The sequence below is a fragment of the Mobula birostris genome, chromosome 6, assembly GCF_030028105.1.
Source record: "Mobula birostris isolate sMobBir1 chromosome 6, sMobBir1.hap1, whole genome shotgun sequence".
Taxonomy (NCBI): Eukaryota; Metazoa; Chordata; class Chondrichthyes; order Myliobatiformes; family Myliobatidae; genus Mobula; species Mobula birostris.
This window is the reverse complement of record NC_092375.1, coordinates 79258668-79270804: the sequence shown is the minus strand read 5'-3', so window position 1 is coordinate 79270804 and position 12137 is coordinate 79258668. Positions and strand designations below refer to the sequence as shown.

The 12137-nt window shown below is 42.3% G+C and overlaps 1 protein-coding gene across 3 annotated transcripts in view; it reads right to left on the bottom strand.

The window, feature by feature from the left end:
• Window positions 1-12137, bottom strand: part of reps2 (RALBP1 associated Eps domain containing 2) — a 241838-nt gene that overhangs the window by 59790 nt on the left and 169911 nt on the right. For all 3 annotated transcript variants that reach the window (XM_072260703.1, XM_072260704.1, XM_072260705.1), the window contains exons 8-9: window positions 9624-9772; window positions 6122-6228 (exon numbers count right to left, since the gene is read on the bottom strand). In XM_072260703.1, the coding sequence (XP_072116804.1) occupies window positions 6122-6228; window positions 9624-9772 (256 nt within the window). The remainder of the gene's footprint in view (window positions 1-6121; window positions 6229-9623; window positions 9773-12137) is intronic.

Genomic DNA, 12137 nt, shown 5'->3' with positions numbered 1-12137 from the left:
AAAGATCCAGTTGTAGCAGGAGGTACAGAGGCCAGGCTCTGAAACTCGTTCAATAGTAGTGAGGGGACGATGGTGTTGAACACGCTGCTGTAATCAATAAATAGCAGTCTGATGTATTGCTCCAAAGCTGAATAGAGTCAGTAAGGTTGTGTCTGGTGTCAACCTGTTGTGGCAGTAGGCAATTTGCAGTGTCTCCAGGTCTTTGTTGGAGCAGGGGTTAATTCTAGCCATGATCAACCTCTCAAAGCACTTCATCATAATAGATGTGAGTGCTATCAGGTGATACTCTCCCTGCTCTTCTGGTATGATTGATCATCTTTTGAAGCAGATGGGAACCTCTAACGGCAGCAGTTAGAGACATGGTGCAAAAAGGAATAAGGTAATGTTCACAAGTTTATGGAGTGTTCGGAAATCTGATGACGGAGGAGAATAAGCTGTTCCTGAAATATTGAGTGTGGGTCTTCAGGCTCCTGTATCTCCTCCCTCATGTTGGAAAAGAGGGCATGCCCCAGATGGTGAAGGTCTTGAATGATGGAGCTCTCAAAGCACTTCATTATGGAAGATGTTCTCCTAGTTCACAATCATTAAGGCAGCTCACCCTGCTCTTCTTTGACACTGCTACGACTACTGGTCTTTTGAAGCAGGTGGAAGCATTAAACTGCAGCAGTGAGAGATTGAAGATGCCTTTTAACATTCCAGCCAGTTGATCAGCACCTGGCCAGGTACTCCATCTGGGCCTGATGCCTTGCAAGGGTTCACCCTCCTGAACGATGTTCTGATGTCCACCTCCAAGACAGAGATCACAGGGTCGCCAGAGACTCCAGGGATTTGCACAGGCGGTGTGTTCCGCTGTTTCAAAGAATGCATAAAGGCATTGAGCTCACTGGGGAATTGAGCATCAGAGCTACTTATGTAATTAGGTTGTTGTCGGAACTAATGGGATACAAACACTGCCATGGTTGTCGTGCATCATTTAACTCTAATTTCACACAGAATTGCCTTTTCACACTCGCCATAGCCTTTTGTAAGTCATACTTAGACTTCATGTAGAATTCTGAATTTCCAGTCTTGATCAGCACAGATCTAGCACTCAGCAGACTGCGAATCCCCTCTTTCATTCAGATCCACAGATTAATCTTTGAACATGCTCCAGTTCAACAATTTGAAGCGGTCATGTATATTCTCCTCCACCTCCTTGGATCACACTGTTGCAGTCCTCAACTTCAGTGCTGTGGCAATCTAGTAAAATGCAAAAGCACCAGGTACAACCTTCTGAAAGCCATCTCACACGTGAACTAAACTTGAAGCACTGAAGGATGCTCGACAGCTGTGGCAGGGCTAGAATGGTATCACCTCTTACAAAATGAAGCCAAGTGACAAAGATGACAACAAAGTTTTACTCCCAGATTAGCTCAATACCTTTTATGCTCACTTTGACTGTCAAAACACGGAGAAATCTTTACAACCTCCCACAGCCCCCAAGAACCCTGTGAGTTCAGTCTCTGAGACTGATGCGAGAGCACCCTTTGGGGGGTGAACCCATGGAAAGCATCACCCAGGTGGGGTACCTGCCCAAGTACTGAAGACCTGTTCTATTCAACTAGCTGGAGTGTTCACTGATATCTTTAATCTCTCACTTAGGCAGGCTGAGGTACTCACCTTCTTCAAGTGGGCTTCAATTATACCAGTGCCCAAGAAGAATGTGGTAATTTGCCTCTGTGATGAAGCATATCAACTCCTGTCTGAGGAGTGACTTAGATCTGCTCCCATTTGCCTACCATCACAACAGATCAAAATCTGATGCCATTTCATTGACTCTCTACTCAGCACTTGAACATCTGGACAGTGACGATGCATACATCAGGATGCTCTTCATTGACGACAGCCCGGCATTCAAGACTATCATCTTCTCAAAGCTACTCAATAATCTCTGAGACGTCCGCCTCAATACCTCCTGTGCAACTGGATCCTCAATTTCCTCACTTGTAGATCCTAGTCAGTTCAGTTTGGCAACAGAATTTCCTCCACAATCTTCCTAAATGCCGGAAGTGGTGGTATAGCCAGGTGATTGTACTTGCCAAAACGCGGGCATGGGATAGCATGGTAAGCATTCTTGACAACACACACAAAATGCTGGAGGAACTCAGCAGGCCAGGCAGCATCTATGGAAAAGAGTACAGTCAACGTTTTGGGCCAAGACCCTTCATCAGGACTGCTGAGTTCCTCCAGCATTTTATGTGTGTTGCTTGGATTTCCAGCATCTGCAGATTTTCTCTTATTTGTGTAAGCATTCTTGATGGTGGTACTCAAGTGTATTGACTCCTCTGGTTCTGTAGGTGAAATGTTTGTGGTAGTTTGCAGAGATTTCTTCAAGCTGACCTGGTTGAAATCACCCACAATGATCAGACTGGTGTCAGAGTGCCTTGTCTTGTGACTGTTGATTATAATGTTCAGCTCCTCCAGTGCCAGCTTGACATTTGCTAGGGGTGGAACATACACTGGTACCAAGATGATGAAGGAGAACTCCTGTGGCAGATAGAATGGATGTTTCTTGACTACCAGATGTTCCAGGTTAGGAGAGTAGAACCAACACGTTTGTGCACCACAATAAATTGCCCATGAAGCAAACATCATCACCTCTGCCTTTACCTGATGCTGCCGTTCAGCCCATGCAGTGGATGGTGACCTCATGGCCCACTGTGCTGGAGGTGAGCAATGTCTCTGTGAAGCAGAGTACAATACAGCCCATGATATCCCTCTGATACTGCAATCTCACCCTGAGGTTTTCAGTTTTATCCTCCAGAGACTGCACATTAGCCAGGCAAATTGCAGGGGGCGGTGGGGGTGGGGGGGGGTAGCGTGTGGCTTGGTACTCTATGCTTCTGTTTTACCTGGAGCTCTCCCTGGAACTCGTGAGACAGTAGAGACGCTCCCTGAGCTTCCATCTGTTGCACTCAGTCCCTGGGTGCTCTGCAGTCCTGAGTATGTCAGTTCTGAAAGTTTGTAGTTTATTTAAGTGATTTGAGCAATGTTGATTCCTGCAGTGTCTGTGGTGGCAGATTTCAGCTATAGCAGTTGTAAACAGGAATACTTAACAATTCCCTTGGGAGCTGCATACAATAAGTCACCCCTCCCTGGTGCTACTTTGGTAGCAGAAGACTGGAGGAGAGCTAATGTTCATTTTTAGAAGGCAACAGGGATAAGCCAGGAAACTTCAGCTCTGTGAGCCTCTGTCAGGGTAGGGAATTATTGGAGAAAATTCTAAGGAATAGCATTTATGTATATTTGGAAAGGCAGGGGCTGATCAGGGATAGACAGCATGGTTCTGTGCAGGATAAACAAATTTGACTACGTCTTTTGAGGCGGTAACTAAGAAAGTTGATGAAGGCAGGGAGATCGACATCATTATTATGGACTTTAGTAAAGTATGTGACAGAGGCCTGCACGGGAAGCTGGTACACAAAATCAAAGGTGAAGATGGCGAGACATGAGGGACTGCAGATGCTGGAATCTGGAGACAGGAACAAAACTCTAGAGGAACTCAGTGGGTTAGGCAACATCATTGAGAGAAATCGACAGTCCATGCTTTGGGTTGAAGGCATTTTAAACTACTAATTTAGATCCAAAATTAGCTTGTTGATAGGAGACAGAGTAGTGGTGAAAGGCTGTTTTTCTGATCGAGAGTTTGACCAATGGTACACTACAGGGATACTGGAATCTTTACTGTTTATAAAATATATTAATGACTTGGATCATAAGGGAAGCAATTGGAAGGTCTGCAGTAAGTTACAAAGAAGACATGACTATGGTTATATTTCATTAGAAGTTTGAGGAGATTTGGTACATCACCAAAGAAACTCACAAGTTTCTACAGATGTACCTTGGAGAACATTCTGACCGCCTGCATCACTATCTGGTATGGAGGGGCCACTGCACAGGACCAATATAAGCTGCAGAAAGTTGTAAATTCAGTCATCTCCCACATGGGAACTAACTAGCCTCCCCAGCATTCAGGATACCTTCAAAGAGCAATGCCTAAAAAAAAATGGCATCCATCATTAAGGAGCCCCATCACCCAGGACATGCCTTCATCTGATTGCTACTATCAGGGAGGAGGCACAGAAGCCTGAGTGTACACACTCAGCAATCCAGCAACAGCTTCTTCCCCTCTGCCATCTGATTTCTGAATAGACATCGAATCTATGAACAGTACTTGTTTTCTCCCCTCTCTTTTTGCACTACTTATTAAAATATAAATTAAATATGTACTTACTATAATTTATAGTTATTTTATTATGTATTGCAATGTACAACTGCCACATAACAACAAATTTCACGACATATGCCGGTGATAGTAAACCTGATTCTGATGACTAGATGGTGTTGCAGATAACAAGGAAGACTGTCTAAAGCTACAACAGGATATAGATCAGTTGGAAATTTGGGTGGAGCATTGGTGGATGGAATTTAGTCCCAACAAGTGTGGGATGATAAATTTGGGAGGTCAAATAAGGTTTTTACATAAAATAAACAGGAAGACATTAAGGAATGTTGATGAACAGAGGGACCTTGGGGTTCAAGTCCATAGTTCCCTAAAAATGGCAACGCAGCTAGATATAGAGGATAAAGACGACACAAGGGACACTTGCCTTTATAATTCATGGCTTAGAATATAAAAGTTGGCAGGTTATGCTGCAATTTTACACAACACTGCAATTAGAGCATTATTCCGGTCGCCACACTGTAGGAATAATGGGATCATACTTGAGGAAGTGCAAAGGAGATTAACCAGGATGTTGTCTGGATTGGAGGACTTTAATCATGAAGACAGATTAGACAGGTTGAACTTGTTATCCATGTAGCAAAGGAGAGGCATAGACAGGGTAGATAATCAAGAATCTTTTTCCCATGGTAGTGGTATCAAAATAAGAGGGCTTAGTTTTAAAGTGAGGACAAGGGGCCTTGGAGTATCAGAAGGAAGTTTCTTTTACACAGAGAGTGATAGATATCTCGCTGTCAGAAGAGATGGTGGAATCAGATACAGCCACTACATTTAAGAGGCATTTAGACAGACACTAAATAGGAACATTAGCAGGATACATTAATAACTTGGTCAAATAGGATTGGTATAGATGGACAATAAGGTTGACTTAGACACAGTGGGCCAAAGATTCTGTTTCTATTCTGTACAATTCTCTGACGAGAGGCTGTATGTCTAAATCACATTCCAAAAGCTTGAAAAGATCATCTAGGTCAGGGGTTTCCAACCTGGGGTCCACCAGGCCCTCGGTTAATGGTACGGGTCCATGGCATAACAAAAAGGTTGGGAACCCCTGAGCTAGGAAGATATTACAGTCTGGTACTGGAAGACACTGCACTACTAGGTATGGTTGACTTTCAGATGAAACTGATATCACATCTGGTGTCTTAAAGGGAACACACCAAAATCAGATCCATCATCTGAAGACCAGATGAGGTTTCCCTGGTAATATATACTGAAAATACTATATCTTGAGTATTAATACTGATCAAAATCTGAAAGACATATCCCCTTTTCAAAATGTCTCTCATAACCTCAATCTAAAAGTATTTTTGGTTATTGTTGTTTATGGGATATAAAATGCACAGATAAGGCAATGTATTTACAATGCTGTGAAGATGGTTACATATTAGAAAGAATTAATCAATTTTAAAGCCCTTGTACCTTCCAAGATTTAATATTTTATTACATATTTGCATAACTGTTTAGAGTAAAATGACAAATTTCTGTGTTAATTTATTCATCTTTAAAGATCGGGGGTGTAGATACATCTAAACCCAAAGCATCCAAAAACTAATTTTTAAAGGAATATTTCTTGAAACCAACAGCTGTCCTCAGAGTAATCAATCATCTCTGCTTTGCAAGTGTTATAAGGGAATAGCATTTATTAGCTGGGTGTTACTCACTACAATTAAGTTTTGGCACATGGATATGATAAAACAGATCCAAACCCTTTCTTCTGCTTTCTATGATATTTTGAAACATCTATTTGAAACATTTATAGTGGTTCTAACAAATGAAGCAACAGTCATTAATTTTCCAAGAGTAGCAATGAAATGTCAATCACTTCTGCAGTCTCACCTCACTGTGGCTCCAGTTTGCCCATTGCTGTTGTACTGGTTGAACTTCAATTGCCAAGTTGCCATGGGAACACAAACATATATCTTTGTGCATCAAAGCTGGAAGTACTAAAATAGAAACACCACCATTGTAAGTTAATGAAAACACACCACCAACAGACAAGAATATCAATGCAATCAAGATGGAGAAGGTTATTCAGTTTGGCACATTTATAAAACCATATTAGAAAGAACTCAGTGAAATCTGCAGTTGTATTGTTGTTTTCTATTGTTGTGAACCTTTTTCTTTCTAGTCTCATTGATGCTAAAATAGCATGATAGCCCTGAAGTCAAATTCCAACTTGAAGTCAAGTTCATTCATGTCCATCTCATTCTAGATAAAGTACAACAGGTCTGGAACATTTGAGACAGAAGTTGGATTTTCTGGGTTGTTTATAAACAGATTCGAAACGTCACCTACTTATTCCTAACACTAAAAGGCTGAAATCTCTGATTTTGTCAAAGAAGCAGGAATAATGCCATTTGTACTTTGAGACTGGAATTGCTTTCATTGTGCAGCTTGTTTTCAACACACTGACCAACTAATCTCTTGGATACGTGGTAAGCTTGCAGTGAAAGTATGAAGCATTGCTGCTTTATTTACTTGCTCTTGGAAGGTGACCGTCTAAACTGGCATTTATTACCCGTCCGTAATTGCCTTTAAATGTGTAACCTATTGGGCCATTTCAGAGGGTAGTTAAGAGTCTGCCACATAGACAGGAATCTGAAGTCACATACAAGCTGGACCAGGTAAGGACAGTATTCTTCCATCCCCAAACACATACTCTCTTTTTAAAAGGACAATCCAATAGTATCTAGGTTATGAAAATTAGGGCATATATTTTTAAAATTCCTATTTAGTTCAATTCTTGCATTGTTTGTCCAGACCTCTAGACTACTAGTCCAAGAACTTAACCACTTTCTCCAATGTTCACCACCAGTACAGAGTGGCTTTGCTAATCAATTAAGACACTAACTTTATGTTGGTAATATCAGATCTTCAGATTGCATTTGTGAAGAAACATTGGATGGATGAGGAGATTGGGGCAGCTGGATGTGAAGGGTGGGGGGAGTTACAGGAATGATAAAATAGATCATTAATCTATGGGGTTGATGACCATAGATCCCTCAAAGTTGCTGTACAAGTTGACATGGTGATTAAGACATATATTGTGTTGGCTTTCATTTGTTGGGGGACTGAGTTCAAGATCTATGAGGTAATGTTTCACCTCTATAACACTCTGGTTAGACTGCACTTGGAGTATTGTGTTCAGTTCTGGTTGCCTCATTATAGGAAGGATATGGAAGCTTTAGAGAGGGTGCAGCGAAGATTTACCAGAACACTGCCTGGATTAGAGAGTGTGGTTTGTGAGGATAGGTTGAGCTAGCTGGAACTTTGGAATGAAGGAGCATAAGATTGACTTGGTGGAGATGTACCAGATAATCAGAATGGACAGCCCAAGACTTTTTCTAGAGGAAGAAATGGCTAATATAAGGGGACATAATTTGAAGGTGATTGGAGGAAAGTATAGGGGGGTGTCAGTAGCAGATTTTTTTTTGAAAGGAAAATGGGTTGTTGTTTCGTTTGGCAGGTGTTTTCTCTTCACACCTAATTGGTTTTTGTCAAGCCATTCCTCCAGCTCATGGCCACATTGATGGACCATGGCAAAGCTGACTCAGATCTTGGTGAGAGGTCATGCTTGGACCACATGGAGGACGTCCTGGTCTGGGAACCACAGGGGCAAGCTGGGGTTTATCGGGCGCTCCATCGGTGTAGTGTTTGTGCTGTTTTGGCCTGTCAACTTCCAAGTCTATATGTGGCGTCCAGTTTTTTTCTGGTAGCTGTAGTAAAGCCCAGGAGGAGCGAGGTGGGGTCGTCGAAATGGAGGGTTATGGGGCAGGGAAGGGTTAGATTCATCTTTATTTATTTAGGGAAAGAGCACAGAAGAGCCCTTCTGACCTAACAAGCCCCACTGCCCAGCAACCCACCCATTTAACCCTACCCTAATCACAGGACAGTTTACAATGACCAATTAGCCTATTAACCAGTACATCTTTGGAATGTGGGAGGAGACCTGAGCTCCCAATTAAAGCCCACGTACTCATGGGGAGGAACGTACAAACTCCTTACAGAGGATGCCACTGGAATTGAACTCCGACATCCTGAGCTGTAATAGCACTGTACTAATCACTACGCTACTATGGTGCCTTAATCCTAGAGTTGGTTAAAAGGTTAGCACAAAATCATGGACCACGTGCTCTATTGTTCTATGTTCGAAAATCACCTTCATTTAGAGCAGGTGTTTCCAACCTATTTTATGCTATGGACCAATCCCATTAAGGGTTGAGTGATCTTGGCCTTGGTCGAGTGAACTTGGCCTTTTCTCCTTGGAGCAACAGAGGATGAGAGGTGACCTGATAGAGGTGTATAAGATGATGAGAGGCATTGGTCATATGGATAGTCAGAGGCTTTTTCCCAGGGCTGAAATGGCTAACATGAGAGGGCACAGTTTTAAGCTGCTTGGAAGTAGGTACAAAAGAGATATTGGGGTAAATTTTTTTTAAAACGCAGAGGGTGGTGAGTGCATGGAATGGGCTGCCAGTGATGGTGGTGGAGACGGATACAACTGGGTCTTTTAAGAAATTCTTGGATAGGTACATGGAGCTTAGAAAAATAGAGGGCTATGGGTAACCTTCAGTAATTTCTAAGTAAGTACATGTGCGGCACAACATTGTGGGCCGAAGGGCCTGTAATGTGCTGTAGGTTTTCTATATTTCTATGTTTCAAAGTAAGCAAGGGGTCTGTGGATCCCAAGGTTGGGAACTCCTGTATGAGTAGGAGTGGAAAAAATTCAAAAGAATGGAATTAAATTAAAATAACAGCTTGTCAGTGAGAAATACAGCATTTCTCACTAAGGAAGAAAAATTGGGATAAACTTCCACCTTCTCAAATCAAAATGAAAAAATACAATTATTAACCCTGTTGAATGAGGAACAATTGAGTATTTCAACAGTCCGGATTACTGCCAATCCTTTCTCTATTATCAAAAGCTACTATAGATCTTTGAAGTCTCCTTCATGAAGTTGGAGTTGTACAACAAACACATCCATCATGAGTTTTTTGCCCATCTACAGCAATCCCATTTGCCAGTGTTAGGTTCAGTAACATAAATGTGACAAAATAAAAACTGCTATGCTTCTGCTCATACCTTAATTATAGAGGATTAGACAATCAGCCTGCAGATAAATGTGGCAAATTTCATTCTATTGGTGTGCTGCATACATGAGTTTAATTTGCCCTCCACCAAGTTTGATGGAATAATTGCATCATGCTTTACTGTAGTCATCAGGGGAGACCAACACTGCAACACTAACTCCTCCAAATAGTTTTTGTGCATGATTTCTCTCTCTGCACTTCTTAAAATATGGCTCCCCACTGGAATCACCTTTCATATTCTTCTCACCTTCATTCCTTTGTAGATATTCAGGCAACAGGGTTTCAGGAAGTGTGGCCGGCAGTGAATAGCCATTCTTCCTGGCTACAATGAGGTGAAAGGCAGCGCAGAACTCATACAGTGTTAAAGCTCCATCGCAATCCACATCAGAGAGCTCCCTGTGAACATAAAAACAATTAACATTAAGGGCTAAAGACCTCATCTGGATCAAGAGCATACATGTCCTTTAAGGACTTTAGTATAATATCAACATGATATCCAGAGAAACATTAATCTTTTTTTTCTTCAGAAAGGCAAGAATTGTGTCCTCTAAGTTTAAATATTATCCTTGTAGAATATTCAATACTATTCTTTTGTAGATGCCATTTTTAGAAAGAAAGTACAAAATGTTTTACTCCCAGTAGTTTAATCACAGTCATGTGTTAAGAAGCTCCACAGGACAAAAATAGGATACAAATAAATTAGAGGCTTAAATTAGTCAGCTTGACTGCACTTTCACGTAGCCATATCAAGAAGGGATGGAGAAAGGCTTCACTCCATCAGGGGGAAAGTTTAAAGAAAACCTTTGTGCAGAAAACCACATGGCTGTAGTTTGGACTGGAGTAACGGGGCAGTAAAAAAAATACAGTAGGTTGTAGACAGATGGAATCAGCTGTCAGAAGAGGTGGTTGAGGCAACTACATCAGATATAGTTAAGAATTACGTAAAGGGGTACATGAATGACATGAGATTGGAGGGACAGAGGCCAAGTGCTGGGAAATGGGATTAGCTTGATTACACTTCTTGGTTGGCACGGATAGGTATGGGCTGAATGGCCATTTCCCATCCTCTAACAACTCTATGACAATGCTGCTATCTGATAAGCCAAGGAGGTGAGAATGGGAACCATTAGGGGAGAGGTGAACAGCAACTGGAACACAAAATACTCTGTAGATACTGGGGTCAAAGCAACACGCACAACATGCTGGAGGAACTCAGCAAGTCGGTCAGCATCCGTGGAAACAAACACTCAATGTTTCGGGCCGAGACCCTTCATCAGGACTGAAGAGGGAGGAGCAGGGGCCCTATAAAGAAGGTGGGGGGAGGGTGGGAAGGAGAAGGCTGGTAGGTACCAGGTGAAAAACCAGTAAGGGGAAGATCAAGACTGGGACTGTCATATGTCGAAAGATTGGAGCGACTGGGCTTGTATACTCTTTAGATTCTGGACTAGTTCCTGAGGATTGGAGGGTGGCGAATGTAACCCCACTTTTTAAAAAAGGAGGGAGAGAGAAACTGGGGAATTATAGACCAGTTAGCCTAACATCGGTGGTGGGGAAAATGCTAGAGTCAGTTATCAAAGATGTGATAACAGCACATTTGGAAAGCGGTGAAATCATCGGACAAAGTCAGCATGGATTTGTGAAAGGAAAATCATGTCTGACGAATCTCATAGAATTTTTTGAGGATGTAACTAGTAGGGTGGATAGGGGAGAACCAGTGGATGTGGTATATTTGGATTTTCAAAAGGCTTTTGACAAGGTCCCACACAGGAGATTACTGTGCAAACTTAAAGCACACGGTATTGGGGGTAAGGTATAGATGTGGATAGAGAATTGGTTGGCAGACAGGAAGCAAAGAGTGGGAATAAACGGGACCTTTTCAGAATGGCAGGCAGTGACTAGTGGGGTACCGCAAGGCTCAGTGCTGGGACCCCAGTTGTTTACAATATATATTAATGACTTAGATGAGGGAATTAAGTGCAGCATCTCCAAGTTTGCGGATGACACGAAGCTGGGCGGCAGTGTTAGCTGTGAGGAGGATGCTAAGAGGATGCAGGGTGACTTGGATAGGTTGGGTGAGTGGGCAAATTCATGGCAGATGCAATTTAATGTGGATAAATGTGAAGTTATCCACTTTGGTGGCAAAAATAGGAAAACAGATTATTATCTGAATGGTGGCCAATTAGGAAAAGGGGAGGTGCAACAAGACCTGGGTGTCATTATACACCAGTCATTGAAAGTGGGCATGCAGGTACAGCAGGCAGTGAAAAAGGCGAATGGCATGCTGGCATTCATAGCAAGAGGATTCGAGTACAGAAGCAGGGAGGTACTACTGCAGTTGTACAAGGCCTTGGTGAGACCACACCTGGAGTATTGTGTGCAGTTTTGGTCCCCTAATCTGAGGAAAGACATCCTTGCCATAGACGGAGTACAAAGAAGGTTCACCAGATTGATTCCTGGGGTGGCAGGACTTTCATATGATGAAAGACTGGATCGGCTAGGCTTATACTCTCTGGAATTTAGAAGATTGAGGGGGGATCGAGAGATTCTGCAGGGCGCGCTCATGGAGTGAGGTCGTCTCTCTGGCTTCGCTCCATTCCCGTTATCCTTTTTAACCTATGATCTCCTTGATCTAATCAACTTTAAGTACACCAGAAGACTTACTTTATCTCTCTGAATTATCGATTAATTGACTTCCTTTTGTCAATCACAACTTTTGAGCTTAAAGAAATGAGTACGAGATCTAAAACCAAAGATGGGAAAG